The sequence below is a fragment of the Myotis daubentonii genome, chromosome 3 (genome assembly GCF_963259705.1).
Source record: "Myotis daubentonii chromosome 3, mMyoDau2.1, whole genome shotgun sequence".
Lineage (NCBI taxonomy): Eukaryota > Metazoa > Chordata > Mammalia > Chiroptera > Vespertilionidae > Myotis > Myotis daubentonii.
The window spans coordinates 55203792-55223421 of record NC_081842.1 but is presented as its reverse complement, the minus strand read 5'-3'; the positions used below and the strand labels follow the sequence as shown (position 1 = coordinate 55223421).

The window sequence follows — 19630 nt, the reverse complement described above, 5'->3', positions numbered from 1 at the left end:
TTCCTATTCATCTTTAAACAACCGTAAACCTCACCTGAATACATTAAGAACAAGGAATTACTTGATCAAACTTTTTGTTTTAAAGATTTCGGATAGTAAACTGTAATAGCAGGGAATAAAAAGAGACATTAAAAGTCAACAATTTATAAGCAAATCTCCAAATCCCTATTAATAGTCCAAACTTGTTGTAAATGGTTTGGCTTACTGGTGTCATTTTTAAAAAAAGGCTCGAACTCCAAACTGATTTATGCAAACAAAAAGAGGCCTCCTTAAAGGGAAGGTTAAATCACATGCCTTTTTTTTTTTTTTACAGTGACAAAAAACAATATTAATTCTGATTAAAGTTCAAAAGTATACTGATCAGAAATGAAATAATTTTCTGCCCTAATACTGCCTGCATTCAGAATATATGGTATTCTCTTTAGTGCAGTCAGCTATTTTTTCTCACTCTTCTCTCCTTAGAGTAAATCGAAATAAGAACAGAAATTACCCTACACTGTGTATATTGTGTGAATTATAAAGCTATTAACAGCAAAATTATATATATAATTATATATATATACTAGAGGCCCAGTGCACAAAAATTTGTGCACTGGTGGGGGGTGGAGGGGGAGGATGTCCCTCAGCCCCACTTGTGCCCTCTCACAGCCTGGGACCCCTCAGGAGATAACGACCTGCTAGCTTAGGCCTGCTCCCAGGTGGCAGAGGGCAAGCCCAATCCCTAGGTGCCTGCCCCACAGCCCCTGGTCGGGCTCAGAGCAGGGCCGATTGGGGAGTTGGGGCGCCGCCCCCTGTCATGCACAGAGCAGGGCGGATCAGGAGGTTGCGATGCTACCCTCAGTCACGCTCAGGGTACGGCCAATTGGGGGGTTGGGGCACCGCCCCCTGTCACACTCAAGGCATGGTGGATGGGGAGGTTGCAGAGCAGGGCCGATCAGGGGTTGTGGTGCCACCCCTGTCACATACAGAGCCGGCCAATCAGGGGGTTGGGGCACTGCCCCGTCATGCACAGAGCAGGGTCCATCAGGGGGGTTGGGGCTCCGCACCCTGTCACACACAGAGCAGGGCCCATCAGGGGGGTTGGGGCTCCGTACCCTGTCACACACATAGCAGGGCCGATCAGGGGTTTGGGGAGCTCCCCCTGTCACGCACAGAGCAGGGCCGATCAGGGGTTTGGGGAGCTCCCCCGTCACGCACAGAGCAGGGCTGATCAGGGGTTTGGGGAGCTCCCTCCTGTCACGCACAGAGCAGGGTCGATCAGGGGGTTGGGGAGCTCCCCCGTCACGCACAGAGCAGGGCCGATCAGGGGGTTGGGGAGCTCCCCCATCATGCACAGAGTAGGGCCGATCAGGAGGTTGTGATGCCACCCTCAGTCATACTCAGGGTAGGGCCAATTAGGGGGTTGGGGCGCCGCCCCTTGTCACACTCAAGGCATGGTCGATGGGGAGGTTGGGGCGCCGCCCCGTCACCCACAGAGCAGGGCCGATCAGGGGGTTGGGGAACTACCTCCGTCACACTCAGGGCAGGGCCGATGGGGAGGTTGCGGCTCCACCATCACACACAGAGCAGGGCCCATGGGGGGTTTGGGGGGCCGCACCCTGTCAAACACAGAGCAGGGCCGATTAGGGGGTTGGGGAGCTCCCCCCTATCAGGCACAGAGCAGGGATGATCAGGGGGTTGGGGTGCCTTCCCCTGTCACGAACAGAGCAGGGCGGATAAGGAGGTTGTGGCCCCACCCCATCACACACAGAGCCACAGGGCGATCAGGGGGTTTGGGCACTGCCCCGTCATGCTGATCCCAGTGCCGGGAGGCATATTACCCTTTTACTATATAGGATAGAGGCCTGGTGCACGGGTTGGGGCCGGCTGGTTTGTCCTGAAGGGCGTCCTGGATCAGGGTGGGTGTCCCGCTTGGGTGCCTGGCCAGCCTGGGTGAGGAGATGATGGCTGTCTGCAGCTGGTCACACACCCTTCAGGGTGGGGGTCCCCACTGGGGTGCCTGGCCAGTCTGGGTGAGCAGCTGAGGGCTGTTTTCAGGCTGGCGGGTGACTGAAGCTCCCAACCGCTTTTTTCCTTTTTTTTTTTTTTTTATTCTTGGATTTATGGCTGTCACTGGAGCTGAGAGCCGGCTTTAGCTGTGAGACCTCACTGCTGAAAGCAGGTTTCTGTCTTTGTTTACTTTCTGTATTTGAAACTTTGTTGCGACTCCAGCTCTGAGATCCCGGCTGACTGAAAACAGGTATCTGGGGTTTTGTTTAGCTTCTATATTTGTAACAATGTTTCTTAGCAGCTCAGAGCCCAGCAGCAGCAGGCGGGGAAGGTTGGAGTCCTCCGTCACTGAAGCAAGCAAGCCTCCTGTTCGTGTCAGTAGCCTGGCTGCCGGCCGCCATCTTGGCTGGCAGTTAATTTGCATATCGCCCTGATTAGCCAATGGGAAGGGTAGCGGTCGTACGGCTAATTACTATGTTTCTCTTTTATTAGATAGGATAATATAAATATATATAATATATGTTATATAATATACATGTTACATGTATATTATATAATACATATAATATATACAATCTACACTAATAAAAGACAAACATGCAAATTGACCACACCTTCGCTACACCTTAAGCCACGCCCACCAACCAATCAGAGCAACTATATGCAAATTAACCCAACCAAGATGGCAGCCACGGAGCTGGAGCAAGCAGGAGGCTTGGTTGGCCCAATGATGGAGGAAGCCAAGCTTCCTGCCTGCTGCAGCGGCTGGCTCTGAGCTCCACTCAAAGCAACAAAGTTTCAATTACAGAAGGTAAATACACCCCAGATACCTGCTTTCAGCCGGCCGTGGCCACGAAGCTAGAGCAAGCAGGAGGCTTGCGTTGGCCCTGGCGATGGAGGAAGCCAAGCTTCCCTCCCGCCCGCCCTGGCTGGCTCTCAGCTCCTCTCAAGGTTACAGAGTTTCAATTATAGACGGTATATGAATCCCAGAATAAAAAAAAAGAAAAAAAGGAGAGGTTGGGAGCTTCCATCACCAGGAGGCTTGGCCAGCCTGAAAACGGCCATCAGCCCCTCACCCAGACTGGCCAGGAACTCCAGTGGGGACCCCCCACCCTGAAGGAGTGTGGCCAGCCTGCAAACTGCCATCAGTCCCTCACCCAGGCTGGCCAAACCTCTATGGGGTGAGGGTCCCCACTGGGGGGGAGCGGCTTGACCAGCCTGCAAACAGCCATCAGCCCCTCACCAAGGCTGGCCAGGCACCCCAGTGGGACCCCCACCCTGAAGGGGGTGTGACCAGCCTGCAAAGACCCATCAGCCCCTCACCCAGGCTGGCCAGGCATGCCAGCGGGACCCCCACCCTGATCCGGGACACCCTTCAGGGCAAACCAGCAGGCCCCCACCCATGCATCAGGCCTTTATCCTATATAATAAAAGGGTAATATGCAAATTGACCCTAACAGCAGGACGACTGGGAATGACTGGTCACTATGACACACACTGACCACCAGGGGGCAGATGCTCAATGCAGGAGCTGCCTCCTGGTGGTCAGTGTGCTCCCACAGGGGAAGCTCTGCTCAGTCACAAGCCAGTCTGACGGCTGCCAGCACAGCGGTGGTGGTGGGAGCCTCTCCCGCCTCCTCAGCAGCGCTAAGGATGTCCAACTGCAGCTTAGGTCTGCTCCCCACTGGCAAGTGGACATCCCCCGAGAGCTCCCGGGCTGCCAGAGGGATGTCTGCCAGCTTAGGCCCAATCCCCCCAGGGAGTGGGCCCAGGCCAGCAGGTGGTCATCCCCCCGAGGGGCCCCAGACTGCGAGAGGGCACAGGCTGGGCTGAGGGACCGCCCCCCCCACAGTGCACAAATTTTTGTGCACCGGGCCTCTAGTTATATATGTATATATTCTAACAAAAATAACCACTGGGCAATGAAGCCTATTTTCTTCATATTCCAAAGTGGTTATAATTAAAATTGGGGTCAATTTTATGCATATTAAAAAAATAGATTAGAAACATTGACTTTTTCTAATAGGTCCATCTACATAACTTTAATACCAAAATAATGAAGTCTCAAAATCATCACTAGTAGATTTACTTATAATGTTAAAAATGCTAAAATATTACCATCTTTTAGATATCGGACAAGCTCACACTATTCCACTATTTTCTATGGGTATTCAATTCACAGGAGCAGTTTATTAGGAACTGAGAATCAAAAGATCTAAGCTCAAAAAGTGATTGCCATGCACAAGTCTTGAAAAGCTGTGTCTCATTTAACTAAGATGTAAATAGAGGGGTTGAACTGGATGCTCTCTATAGGCTCATTCAGCCTAATAGTCTGCATTCTAAGTAAATTTGATTTTCTATTTCAACTCCTGGCTACTTCCTGTTGGACCTATGAATAAAATGGTTAAAAAGGCAGTTACAGAAATGCATTGAGTCTAGATTGATTTACCAATTTAGTTTGGCATGTAGCTTTTTAAATCCTAAAAATTATAAATATAATTATTACCAAGTTTTTTGTTACATAGAACAATCCAAAAACCACAGCTCAATCTTTACAGCTAAGAATAAATCATGTGAGACCTGTAACATTTTATTTGTTAAAAATGAACAGCTTCAGAATAGATCTAAATGTAACTTTTCCAAAAAACACTAAAAAGTACAGTGTAAAGCATCTCCTCATTAAATATAAACTTTCATTTTGTGATGCACTGCATCAATGTTTTGCATACACCTTGATGCAAAGGAAATTTTAAGTTGCATCTTATTTAAAAAATAAAACTTTGAGAACTGAAAAAGGATGACAACAACCACAATCTAAGAAAGAAAAATTTCCTCCAACAAAGCATAGTCTTTTGTTTATATATAACACATTAGCACTGAAGAATTTTAATTTAGTTATAACAAAAGCAAAATTTTATATTTAAAAAGAAAATGAAATTACAGATGCACGAAGAACAAAAGTTTAATATACCAACAATACTGTGTTGTGGTTTGATGTACTATGTCAATACTTGGGGCAATTTTTAAAGTTTTCCCAAAAAATGCATTAATAATAATAGCTCTGTACAATATTTAAAATAACAAGAAAACGAAAACATCTTTATTCCATATTTTCACAAACTGTTCTAAAGACAGCAAACTGCTCAGTTGTTTATCCTTGGCTTTAAAATATACTGGTAATTCTAAACCAGTCTAAAATGTATTGTTAATGAATAAAACCTAAGCATTTATACTTGCAAAAATGTTTTGCAATGAGTGAAGCATTGGCCTAAGGAGAGACTAAAATTTATTTTCAAATTGTGTAACTGGCTTCCAATAATCCCTTATCAGTAGACTTACTGGCAAAATACCAGATATTAAGGATCAGATTTAATTCTTTGGTAGAAGCATGAAACTTTCTGAGAGCTTTTCATGGCTAGCATAAACCAAGTAACCCAAGGAGCATGGGAGACAATAATGAAGTCTAGTATACAATGCAAGTCAGGCAGGAGCCATAACTTAATGTTTTGTTTTTAAACAGGGAAAATCAACACTAACAATACACTCTAGGGAAGGAATCTAAAACCTACTTAGAAGCTTTAATATTATATCAAACCAAAAGATTAAGCTTTAAAATGACTAAATTTATAACTGGATATTTTGTTGCATTTTGGCTTTATACTGTAACTTGTAGTATACAACCATCTGAGGACTCTTAGCACTAGCTTGGCACAACTGACTAACTCCTCCTATCCCTCCCTCCAGAGTGTGAAGGGAAATAATATTCTTCTCACCATAAATGCCTCAATTTTTTACAAGTCAGAGTGAAAGGTATAAAAACAAGGTTACAACATAACTATATTATCATTTTGCATTTTTTTCTTTGTGACAAATACAAGTATATTTTTGTTTTGGGGGCTGTATACTGTTTAATTTAGCAAGTTTAAAGCCTATAAAATTTAACTTTTCGAATAAGAAGAGTATAGGACTTTATAGCTTTTAATTTAATCATCAAAATATCTAAGGGACTCAATCCACTTTAATAATTATAATTTTTCTAAATATCACTTGAAAAATTCTTTGTGAACACTAGACTCAAGACTACACTAAATCCAAACAGTATACCTATGACCTGGGTTTTAAAGTTTTTCACCTCAGTAACCTGCCTTCAACCTGCTACTTCCTCTCATGCTTTCTTCATTTACTTACAAAATTGTCAGAATTTTACATTGGACTTTCTCCTCCAAGGCCCTATTAGGCATTTGTAAACATGCATTTATTGCCTTCAAAGAGCAACATTTTAAACTGAGACTTATGCTAGAGTCACCTTTCTTGTTAAAATTTCAACTTTAAAGATTTATAACTCTGGAGCATTAGCCTAACACTATCTGAAAAATGAACCAAGTTCCAGATCTTCCCATAAATCTTAAAACCCAAAAGTAGAATTCTAAGTTTTTAAATATCTCTAATGAAGGAAGTCAACTGCACTTATTACATCAACACTATTAAAGGATAAGGGACAGCAACAAAAGGACCTACTCATATTTCTGAAGACCAAGATTTACCATGGCAAAGTACAAAAAGTGGACAAAGGAGATGAGATCCTAAATACCACTATCATAAAAATAATTTTTGTCTTTCTGTCTTTCTGCTGTATGAGGAACCAAAAAGTCAACTAGAGAATTGTTCCATCTGGCTCAAACAAGAAATCTGTAACAACAGGTAGGTATATTCCCTGTTATTCTTTCAGGGCATTATTTATACATGTTAAAAAAAAAAAAAACACTTCAAAAATAAAAAGAGTATTTAGCCTTGTGAATATTTTGAAATAAAGTTTCTTGAATTTCTGTGATAAACTCTTCAAGCAATTCAACTTTTTTAACAGAGTCATCACTCAAAAGTCCCTTTAACATGGGTTCTATCCCACGGTTACAAAGCGGCTTCCTCCTTTGTTGAATGTGAGAGTGGCTCTTTGTTCCTTCAGGATTCCAAATCGCTCATTCAAAGTCATCCCTGTCTAGAAAAAAACAAAACAAAAATTAATAACTTGACTGTAAGCCATATTTACTTTGGAATAATGTGATCATCATGGTAATTCATAGTAACAATGGCTAGCATTTCCTGAATGTTTGTGCGTATGAACTCTAATTCTAACAAAAACCATTCAAAACAGGTGAATTTAGTGATGTTAGAGAAGTTAATTTGCCTACTTGGACGTTCCAGAATTCAAACCAGAAAGTTTAACTCAGAATCTCTATATCCTAACCAATGTAATGCCTATATTATACATAGGACACCTATACTAGAATGCCTACAACTCGTACACCCAAAGATTTCTCTATCTGAATTATGTTTAGGCTCTGCAAACATTGCCATCAATTCTAGTGATGCCTCTGGTAAAAGTAGTTGTTTAGTCTTGTGAATATTTTGAAATAAATTTTCTTGAATTTGAGTTCTTGAATTTTTGAAATAAACTCAAATCAAATTAAAATCTGGTTTCTGATTAACAACAAACAGCAAACCCAAATTATATTCACCACTTCTGAAAGGAAAGTAACAACAATGAAAAAATAAAGTAAAAATAAGCACAATAAATTTGGTCAAATTTCTGTCTATACTTCATACCTTCAATTCCACAGATTTTTTATGTCAATGGATACAAAAAAGCATTTGACAAAATCCAACACCCACTCAGCAAATTACGAATAGAAAAGAATTCCCTAAATCTGGTACACAGAATCAACTAAAAACCTACTGCTAACATCATACTCAATGGTGAAACATTTGCTTTCTCCTCAAGCCTGGGGACAAGGCAGGCATACATGCTCTCTCCACTTCTATTCAGCATTGTACTGAAGGCTAGCCATTATAACAAACAAGAAAAAGAAAAGGTTTAAGGACTGGAAAGGAATTTGGAGAACGACATAAGTTTTTACATAGAAAATCCTAAGGAATCTACAAAATTACAAAAAGTAATAAGCAAATTTTAAGCAAGTTCACAAGATTCTAGGTTACTACAAAAATTATCAAAACCATAGTGAGATATACCACAATACATATTGCACTTGGATGGCTACATATGTATATATGCAAATGAAGATAATAAGTGTTGGTGAGGATGTGGAGAAATTTAGAACCCTCATACATGCTGGTAGCAATGTAAAATAGTGTAGCCACTTCTGGAAAATAGTCGGGCAGTTACTCAAAAAATTAAACATTGAGTTATAAGGTGACCTAGCAATTCCATTCTTAGGTATTAACCAAGGAGAAATGAAAACGTAAACTCATACCAAAACTTGTAAATGTTCAAAGAAGCATTATTCACAACAGTGAACATATGGAAACAACACAAATGTCCATTAACTGATAGATGAATAAATAAAGTATGCCATAGCCATAAGATGGAACATTATTCAGCAACTAGGAGCCAAATGCATGAAATTCGTGCAAGAGGCTCCCCTTGCAGCCCCGGCACGTCCAGAAGGACGTTCGGCTGTCCGGTCTAATTAGGATATTACGCTTTTATTATTATAGATTAAAGAAATGTAATATTGATACACTATGAGTGAACCTTGAAAATACTATGCTAGGTAAAATAAGCCGGTCACAAAACAGCATGTATTATATGATCTCATTCATATGAAATGTCTAAAACAGGCAAGCCTATAGACACAGAAGTAGATAAATCAGTGGATTCCTAAGGTTGAGGAGACTTAGGAACCTCTATGTAACTCATTATACAACATTTGTTTTGTTAACTAAAATATTATCAATGAATGGCCCAAAGAAATAACAGGGGGAAAAATTTACCTGTTTTCCCACACTATTTATATCAAATTGCAGGGGAACACCTTTAGGGACTTTCTTTACATCAGATTGCTCCCGTTTTGCCAAGAATGAAGGTACAGCAGTACGAGTTAATCGTGGTTTCTGAGTTCTATTAGAAAAAGATTAAAATGAAATTAGGTCAGGTTAACAATCAAAAGAAGAAAAATAAAATCATTTAGTACATAAAGACATCCTGACTTATACACATGTTCAGATGTATTAGGGCAACTATTTTATTTGTGTTTACAAAAAAAGGTGTATGGTTTTTGACTGACTAATCTAGAGAATGAAATATATATAGTTACTCATAGACTACCTCTTTAAGTGGAACTATAAACTTTTCAACAATTTGGAATGATTGGTGATTTCCAAGTCTTGATCTACTAAAATAAAACAACCTCTGGAGTCTTATTAAAGACCTATCTTACATTCTTTCTTCCATTTCAGTCATTAAAATGGCTACATAGAGCAAAAACTCCATAAACTTAGAAAGTTTATAATGCAATAAATATAATGGAATGGAATTAAGGTTAACTAGATAAAAGAACACACTATGATTTTTAAAAAGAAAGTACTTTTTGAAAAAAGGTACTTTAAAATATACTGGGATGAAGGGGGAGAAGGAAGAAAGTAGGTATATTATTATCTCATTTACTATTATACATTAAAATAGATGTATCTAACATTTTTTATAAACTTTTATTTATTAAAATGTTTTTATTGACTTTAGAGAGAGGGAAACAGAGAAAGAGAGAGAGAGAGAGTAACATCAATGGGCTGCCTCCTACACAACCCCCCTTACTGGGAATTGAGCACAAAACCTGGGCATGTGCCCTGACTGGGAATCTAACCAGCGACCTCTTGATGCATAGCACGACATGCTCAATCAACTGAGCCACACCAGTCAGGACCATGCACTGAACTTTTAAAATAAAAATATTGTTAAGAGTTGTTACCTTGGGGCTGTAGAACCAGGAATCAAAGGCGCTTTTACTTTTAACTTTATACTATGTTATTTTTATTTTGTTTATCAAGTATTACTTTTATCCTTGTCTCAGTTTATACTAACTTGGACATCACACTCCGAGCAGGAATCCAATACTTTTCTATTATTTTATATACTGAGAGATTATAATTTCTGCAAAATAAAGAAAAGACTTACACTGGGCACTGCACTGCTCCAGGGTTATCAATGGATACAGTTAAAATTCCTCCATTTGTGGTGGAAGTCCGCCATCTGGTTTCAAAATACCAAAAACTTCATTAGAATATAGCCATTACTTTTTCTTAGCTTTTTAAAAATACAGCATCTTGGGTGTAGGAACTGGATGCCCTATTAAATATTTTTCAGTGTAACAAATATATGCACATTAAAAAATTACCTACAGCCTAACCGGTTTGGCTCAGTGGATAGAGCATCAGCCTGTGGACTCAAAGGTCCCAGGTTCGATTCTGGTCAACGGCATGTACCTTGGTTGCGGGCACATACCCAGTAGGGAGTGTGCAGGAGGCAGCTGATCGATGTTTCTCTCTCATCGATGTTTCTAACTCTCTATCCCTCTTCCTTCCTCTCTGTAAAAAATCAATAAAATATATATATTTTTAAAAAATCAACTACAAAAAGGTTTTTAATGAAAAGTAACCGCCTTTCACCCCACTATTTCCCCCCTTCTTGTTCCCTAGAGGCAGTACTTTTAACCTTTCCTGTTTTTATTGCTTGCTGGTTCTCTCCAGTTCACTAAACAAGATGCTTGTGTAATATATATTTTTTTACTCAATAAAGTTTGCATAAGCACATTTTATTTATTTTTTTAAAATCTTTATTGTTGAAGTATTATATATGTTCCCTCATCATTATTCTTTAGTTTCCCTACCTAACTCTAAATATTTTGATGGAGATATCACTACTTTACTTCCATCATAACTTTAAATATACGTAAACATCTTTCTTTCAGTAGTATCGCTTGATAACCTCCCCTCCCCGCTTAGTATAAAAGAATAGTGGTACCTCTATTCCTTCCTTCCACCTCTTCTCTCACTTTGTACCTCCCACTTTATGTCAGCTCTACTTCTATATTTATGTTAATCAGAATCTGACATTTACATTATATTTTGATACCTAATTTAAGAATTTTGTGCCCTAACCGGTTTGGCTCAGTGGATAGAGAGTGTCGGCCTGCGGACTGAAGCGTCCCAGGTTCGATTCCGGCCAAGGGCATGTACCTTGGTTGTGGGCACATCCCCAGTAGGGGGTGTGCAGGAGGCAGCTGATCAATGTTTATCTCTCATCGATGTTTCTAGCTCTCTATCCCTCTTCCTTCCTCTGTGTAAAAAATCAATGAAATATATTTAAAAAAAAAAAAAGAATTTTGTGCTTTGTCCCATAGGTTGATTCTCAAAGTTCAAAACAAATGAACAGTATTTATATTATAATTATGTAAATATTATTCATGTAGAAGCAAATAAGCTATGACTATAATTTTCTTCCTTATGGTTACCAAATGTCGTGACTCCTGTACAAAAGAATACTGCAAGCATCAAGTTGAAATAGTTTCCTTTCCTATATTCAAAATCATACCCCATATTGGTTGGCATCATACCATGACCATGTTTTGTTTTCTAAAAAGTAGCTATAAATTTAAATAGTTTAATCTCAAAACTTGATATTGATAGAACTAGAATGTTATAAGTCATACTTGGGAAGTGCAATTCTGACCAAAAAAAATTTTTTTTAAACCTTAATAGGGGTTATGGGGGGGGAAAAAAGAGTATGTGAAAAAAGAAAATATTCTATTGTTCTTGAGAGTTTACAAATTTTAAAGCTCTACTGTATTTTCTTCTATTTATTCCTTGAATAGATTCATTTGTATAAAAGAAGTTATAGAAAATAAAGGAGCCGAAACCGGTTTGGCTCAGTGGATAGAGCGTCGGCCTGCGGACTGAAAGGTCCCAGGTTCGATTCCGGTCAAGGGCATGTACCTGGGTTGCGGGCACGTCCCCAGTGGGAGATGTGCAGGAGGCGGCTGATCGATGTTTCTCTCTCATTGATGTTCCTAACTCTCTCTCTCCCTTCCTCTCTGTAAAAAATCAATAAAATATGTTTAAAAAAAAAAAAAAGAAAATAAAGGAATGTTTCATTAAAATGGAACTTAATAAAAATTAAAAATAGAGGAATGTATTTGATGCTAAAATTTTTATACACTGACATGTGAAAATACAAAAGATTTTGGGAGGAAAAAGAGCAAAAAATACTTTATTTTGGGCTCAATGGTTAATTTACTTTAGGTCTCATTTAATTTCTTTTGAACTAGGGCACAAAGTAATTTGGGTAGTTAGTATTCTGGGAGTTCTGAAATGACACCTTGAAAAACAAATTGAAACTTACTGACGAGTTTTCTTTGCTACTACATCATCTAGCAGTTGTTCTGTGTTCAACTGGGCCTGAACCTGAAGGGGGAAAAAAAGCAGTAGATCCCACAGAAAGCAGAGTATCTGAACGCAAAGAGCTATCCTCCAAACTTTATAACCCATTAAGATATGTGTATGAATGTAGGAGGGGCATATGACTATTCTGGCAACACCTCTTTGTTAGGGTTCTGCATTAGAACAAGTAGTAAAAACAGGTTTATTCCTAAATAACATGTTAAATTCTTATAAGACTAGAGGCCCGGTGCACGAAATTCGTGCAATCGGGGGGTGTCCCTCAGCCCAGCCTGCACCCTCTCACAGTCCGGGAGCCCCGTGACCCATCGCCCTGCAGAGGGAGGCCCTGCCCACCTGCTGCAGCCCGCTGGTCGGTAGCCTGGGCCTCCCTCTGCGGGGTGATCATGGCGCAGTGGCAGAGCCCCCCTGACCAATTGCATTGTACCCGCCTTGGCTGGGTTGGCACCAGTGCATGTCATAACGTAAAAGTCTGGATGGTCGTTCTGCTGTTTGGGCGATTTGCATATTACGCTTTTATTATTACAGATAGATGGTGCTACTGAGGACAACAAGAGAGAATTGGGGGCAGGGAGGAACTAACTTAATGTCTTGTTCTCTATATCCAAACCCAACCCCTACTTTAACCATGGGCCATCCCTATGATTAAGGATTACTAAAGATGGATGTTCAGAATCCTTTGGGTAAAAAGAAAACACAACCAAGGGTTTTTATACCTTCAGGCCTCTTCTGAAAAGAAAAGTTGCCTGACGAGTGTCTTTCTGATGACTTAATTTATTTCCACTCCTGGTATAATTGGTTGGGATGTTATTTCTGCAATGAAAACACATATGCATGAATAGTCTCAGCCATTTAACAACTTTCAAATATCTTGAGAAAACAATAAGCAAAAACAGTTTAATTCATTGGCTAAAAATGTGAGAATACACTAAATATAAAGACTCTGAATTTATCAGAAACTATTGAGATTTGATTTACAAATATCTCCCTCTGGCCTGGCTGGCATGGCTCACTGGTTGAGCACTGACCTATGAACCAGGAGGTCACAGGTTCAATTCCAGGTTAGGGCACATGTCCTGGTTGTGGGCTTGATCCCCAGTAAGGGGTGTGCAGGAGGCAGCCTATCAATGATTCTCTCTCATCATTGATGTTTCTATCTCTCTCTCCCTTCCTCTCTGAAATCAATAAAAATATGTATTAAAAAGTTTGGTGAAAGATTTATTTACAGGGTTAATACAAAGAAAATTACACCTAAATACATCATAGTCAAACTGACTGAAAATAAAAATTTCTCAATATATGTTTTTTTTATTGATTTCAGAGAGGAAGAGAAAGGGAGAGATAGAAACATCAATGATGAGAGAGAATATTGATCAGCTGCTTCTTGCATGCCCAGTACTGGGGATTGAGCTTGTAAACTGGGTATGTGCCCTTGACCAGAATCAAACCTGGAACCCTTCAGTTCACAGGCTCACGTTCTATCCACTGAGCCAAACTGGCTAGAGCTGAAAAGAAAATCTTGAAAAACAGCATCTTTTTCAGTTTTCCTTTCTCACTTAAAAACCTTTTCATATTAACATAATAAAAGAGAAACATGTAAATTGACCATCCCTCTGCTGTGCTCACTGGCCAATCAGGAGCAAGTATGCAAATTAGCCCCACAAAGATGATGGGTTAATTTGCCTACACAGGCGCCGGGCGGAGAGCAGAGCGAGAGAGCCGGCAGAGAGTGAAGTGGCTTGGGGAACTTGGCTCCCCAAGCCGCCAGACGGAGAGCAGAGAGAGAGACCTGGCGGCTTGGAGGACTTGGCAGAATGGGAGGCCGTGGGACAGAGACAGAGCAGGAAGGGAAAACCAAGAGCATGGGGAGCACCAGGAATTCTGGGAATAGTAGTTCTGGTGGCAGCCCCAGGACCTGAAGCAGAAGCCCAGAGCGCGGGGAGCACCAGGAATGCTGGGAATCACAGTTCTGGTGGCAGACAGATCTCCTAAACCAGTGGTCGGCAAACTGCAGCTCGCGAGCCACATGCGGCTCTTTCACAAAATACCATGTGTGGGCGCGCATGTACAGTGCAATTTAAACTTTGTGGCCCATGCGCAGAAGTTGGTATTTTGTGGAAGAGCCAAAGAGCCGCATGTGGCTTGCAAGCCACAGTTTGCCGACCACTGTCCTAGACACTAGAGCAAAGTGAGCTTGGAGCAAGTTACTGTTGCAGTGGGGGATGGAGGGAAAGCAAAGGTGAGAGACCTAAGTAAAATCAGAAATGTCTAGGAAAAATTAAAGGGAAGATATCCTAAAACTTCCAGGAAATCTCCACCAATGAAGCAAAGAAAAAAAAAAAGCCTCTATTATTCTGTGAGCAACAAACCAAACTGGGTTGGGGGGGGTCTCAGACAATTCGCTCATATGACTGCAAAGACAGACAGAAACTTCCGGATTGGAGAGGGCTCCCCTGAGGGCTCCCAGATTGGAGAGGGTGCAGGTCGGTCTGAGGGGCCCACCTCCCGTGCACGAATCTTTGTGCACTGGGCCCCTAGTATTAACATAAATCACAGAGAAACTTCTATCTTTCACTGCTTGTTCTTTCCCACACAGAACAATGTACTCTCTTTGTAGTTTCTATAGAAAGTTGTTAAAATATGAGAAAACAAATTATTATATTTATCTTTTTGAAAAGATTGTTAAAAATTGATTTTTGGCCTTAGTTGGTGTGGTTCAGTGGATACAGCGTTGGCCTGCAAACTGAAGGGTCCCGGGTTCAATTCCAGTCAAGGGCACATGCCTGGGTTGTGGGCTCGATCCCAGTGGGGGATGATCAGGAGGCAGCCAATCAGTGATCTCTCTCATCATTGTTGTTTCTATCTTTCCCTCTCCCTTCCTCTCTGAAATCAATAAAAATGTTTTAAAAAAATGATTTTTAAAGAGAAGAAGGCAGAAGGATAGAGAAACATCGATCGGCTGCCTCTTGTACACCCTCTACTGGGGATCAAGCCTACCATCCAGGCATGTGCACTGACCAGAAATCAAACCTTTTGGTGCACAGGACGATCCCCACTCAACTGTGCCACACTGGCCAGAGCTCTACTTATTTATTTTTACAAATAAATGCTGAAATGTTGCCTAATCTTACCTCCAATTTTATAGAGGCTCAAATGCAAATTTCCCTATCTAGCCCAATTAATATGGGCTCATTAATGACTCATGTAATTGATAAATTATTATCTGATAAGTTCCCCTTTTCCAATAGGTACTACCAAATGATTCTCAAAAGAAAACAATATTTAAGTAAAAGTGCAATTCCAGCCATTCCATTTATACAAAGACTTCATTTCAGGGTTCTTTTATTTTGAATTATCTTCTATAAAAGATGAATAAATAGTATTTGAAACTGAAATAAGGAAACATCACAGTTTGTCAACTTCCTTTGTGTACACTTTATCATTACAGAAACCAGAATGCCATAATAGGTCATCATTTTTAAGTTCTTATGTCTTTCAATTTCATATAAAAATAATTTCACCGTAAGAAGCATCCATACAGAATTCTTTCTAGTTTACTTTTCCCATAAATAACATAGACTATTCTTTTAAGAGCCTTTGAGACTGAACAACATATTCAGCTTTTAGAATTCCCAATTTTGAATAATTGTTTACCAAAACAATTCACCTTTTGCAATATTATTCTATATGTTAAAAACAGTAGAGAAGCAGAATGCTGTTTTTTAAAAAAGTTTACAATTAGTTAAATTCATCAATAACTGCGTCTAAGAAATAAGAAAAGTTATTTGCTTCCATGTTGGATGATCAGATAAACACTCCAAATCGCTGTCTTGAAAATGACCAGATAACTGTAAGAACCACTGAAAATTCATTCCTTCGAACACTTAGGCAAGAAGTATATCTTTATTTATGCAGGATAACATTATTGTCTTATATTTGAGTACTTACTTTCTATTTAGCTGGTTAGGTCTCTTAAGAACTGCAACTGGTTTTCTCTGCACTTCATTTTGTCTCAGAAGGTTTGCCTTCCTTTTTAATGCTGGATAATATCTCTCTATATTCTTTCAGAAGGCAAGAAACTATGTTAGTCAGATTGCTTTTTACTCTATACCAGCCGTGGGCAAACTACGGCCCGCGGGCCAGATCCGGCCCGTTTGAAATAAATAAAAATAAAAAAAAAAAGACCGTTCCCTTTTATGTAATGATGTTTACTCTGAATTTATCTTAGTTCACACAAACACTCCATCCATGCTTTTGTTTCGGCCCTCCGGTCCAGTTTAAGAACCCATTGTGACCCTCGAGTCAAAAAGTTTGCCCACCCCTGCTCTATACCCTATTACAATAAACATTTCTGAGGCAGAATGGACAAGGACTGACCACTACTTTGATGTGCAGGTTACAGAAACAGAGAAGCTGCAACAACTTGAATATTTCCAGTCTAAGTGACTGAAAAGACAACCACATTATACTCAAAATACTTGCAACAAAAAGAATTTGGACAGAAAAATAACTTTTATCTATTTTGGATCTGTTCAGTTTGAAGTGCTGGGAGATGTACAGGTGATGGGGAAACATGGATCTGGAGATCAAGAGAAGAATGAGAGCCAGAGATGTAAATTAGGGAATCATTTATATAAACATGGTTTTGGATATCAAGTAAAGGGATGAGAGGGGCAAGTTCCAAAACAAACGTGCGAAAAAGAAAAAAAAAAGGAGGCTGTAATAGCAAAGAAGCCTAAGTAGAAATGGCTACAGAGAAAAAAGAAATCAAGAATATTCAATGTCACAGAAAACAAGCACATACAATGTGCAACAACAATTTTTTTTTAAGTTCATGAAGTACTAAATGATTTAGTATTATGAGTCAAGTTAAAAGTTCTACAAAACAACATAATTCCAGCTTTATGAAGTTCTGAATCTAAAGAAAAAAATTATAGAATCGATACTGACCAAGTTCTATATCCCAACAGAAGAATCCAGACTGGGCCAATTTTTACTTCTTGATAGATATTTTAAGTTGATTTCCAAACCAAAAAGGAAATTCATTCTTAGACACAACCCTTCCCCTCTCAGCACAGCCATTTGCTCTATTTACACTACTACTATTTAGTAGTAATATTTAGTAGCACTGTAAATGAGTTTGTTATCTTTCCCACTTAGTTATTCAATTCATAGGTAAAAAGAAAGTACATTTTTATTGAAATAAAACATTAATTTTTAAACTATGATAAGGAAGAGATAAAATTAAGTCTAATTGTGACCAGAAATTTTTATTGAAGTATAAAATTTTGATTTTGAAAATATAGCAATTCTAGGCCAATTAAGTTATTTAAGTGCCTTATTTAATGAACAGAAAAGGATGGCATGAGTTATTTACATGTAAATAGATATTTTGTAAATTGCTGAAAAATAATTTGCTTCACAATTACTATATTATATCCTAATCAGACTAGTAATCTTATTCAGGCTGAGGATAGGGTTTTTAAAAAAAACAGCAAAATTTCAAACCAAATCTTTGCCCAAATCATTCAAACTTTGAATAAATGGCCCAGCTGGTGTGGCTCAGTGGTTGAGCATCAACCCATGAACCAAGAGGTCGCCAGCTGATTCCCCCTCAAGGCACATGCCCCAACTGCATGCTCAATCCTCAGTGGGGGGCATGCAGGAGGCAGCTGATAGATGTGTCTTTCTCATTGATGTTTCTCTCTATCCTTCTCCCTACCTCTCTCTTTAAAATCAATTAAAAATTTTAATAAAGGTATCTTATTATTATTCAGTACATTTCTAGCATTCTATAACACAATTTTCACTATTTTCAAACAACTCAAAAGACTACATGTTGGAATTTAAAATTTTATTAGAAGACGTAATTAATTAGCAGTTAACTCAAACTTTCTCCTAGTATTCATATCTCACTAATGTTTTCTAATTTCTAAGAAACAGTAAGATCTTTGATAAAGGTTTAGGGAAGAAAACATCTGTTGGTGGCGACAGAATTGAAAAGTTAAATAAGAGATCTAAGACAGTTATGGTTCTTAACCAGAATATGCACACTTAAGATAATTTAAGGAATAAATGTTCTGAATTTTCTTTCTTATTCTTTTATTTCTTTAAATACTCACCTGAGGATATATTTTTCCATTGATTTTTTAGAGAGAGTGGAAGAGAGGGAGGAAGGGAGAGGACAGGTAGAGATAAAAACATCGTTGTGAGAGAGACACATAGGTTGGTTGCCTCCAATCAAACCTGAGGTACACATGCCCTTGGCCAGGAATCAAACCCGGGACCCTTTGGACCATGGGCCGATACTCTAACCACTGAGTAAGCCAGCTAGAGCAAATGTTCTGAATTTTCTTACATGTATGTATTATTTTCATAATCAGAAACCAAAAAGATAAAAAATGGAGGCACAGAACATTAAATTCCTTAGTGGCTTAGATCTATGAAATATAATAGGAGAAAAACCATTTGTGAAACTATTTTAAGAAATGCTTTAGCCAATTCAAAATAAATTACTCATTAAGTAATTTATTACTAAGTTTTTAGAAAGTAGTTAATTCATGGTAGGTAAATCATTGTAACTCTAATTAAAAATATCAACAAGGGGACAGTTATCTACCCCAAGAGAAATGAAAACCTATGTCCATATGAACTTACAGGTGAATGTTCTCAGCTCTGTTATTTACAATACCCAAAAAGTGAAAATAACCAAAAAAAAAAAAAAAAAAGTGAAAACAACCAAAATGTCCAACTGGTGAATGGATAAACAAAATATAGTATACCCATATAATAAACTATTATTCAATAATTAGAGACCTGGTGCATGGATTCGTGCACTGATGGGGTCCCTCAGCCTGGTCTGCAGGGATCAGGCTGAAACCAGCTCTCCGACATCCCCCAAGGGGTCCCAGATTGCGAGAGGGCGGTTCCTAGGTGATGCACCCTGGAATTGGGCTCCCTATTCTCTGGTTCCAGGTGCATCACTCAAGAACCACTGCTGCCAAGTGACCATAGCTTGGCAGCTCCTGCGTTGAATGCCTGCCCTCTGGTGGTCAGTGTGTGTCATAGCTACTGGCCAGTCGCTTAGGCTTTTTAAATCTATATTAACAATCTATATTAATAAAAGGGTAATATGCTAATTAGACCAGATAGGCCGGGCATCTTCCAGACGTCCTTCTAGACAAAGCCGCAGTGTCTGCGAAGGCCAAGGAGGGCTGGCTGCTGTGGCGGCCAGCAGTGGCGGCAGCAGCAGTAGGGTGATGGGGGCGGCGCCTTCCCCTGATCGGCCGGGTCACCTCCTGTAGAGGGAGGCCAGACCGTGGAGCGGGCCTAAGTTGTCAGTAAGACATCCCCTGAGGGCTCCTGGACTGTGAGAGGGGGCAGGCCAGGCTGA

The 19630-nt window shown here is 39.8% G+C and overlaps 1 protein-coding gene across 4 annotated transcripts in view; it reads right to left on the bottom strand.

Moving 5' to 3' along the window:
- Positions 1-4558: 4558 nt before the first annotated feature.
- Positions 4559-19630, bottom strand: part of FYTTD1 (forty-two-three domain containing 1) — a 42394-nt gene continuing 27322 nt past the window's right edge. Inside the window, exons 4-9 of one of the 4 annotated variants that reach the window (XM_059687552.1) lie at positions 16186-16298; positions 12954-13050; positions 12182-12243; positions 9959-10054; positions 8779-8905; positions 4559-6981 (exon numbers count right to left, since the gene is read on the bottom strand). In XM_059687552.1, the coding sequence (XP_059543535.1) occupies positions 6976-6981; positions 8779-8905; positions 9959-10054; positions 12182-12243; positions 12954-13050; positions 16186-16298 (501 nt within the window). In that variant the 3' untranslated portion in view covers positions 4559-6975. Of the gene's footprint in view, positions 6986-8778; positions 8906-9958; positions 10055-12181; positions 12244-12953; positions 13051-16185; positions 16299-19630 lie in introns of all 4 variants that reach the window. The other 3 variants (XM_059687550.1, XM_059687551.1, XM_059687553.1) reach the window with 3 other exon arrangements.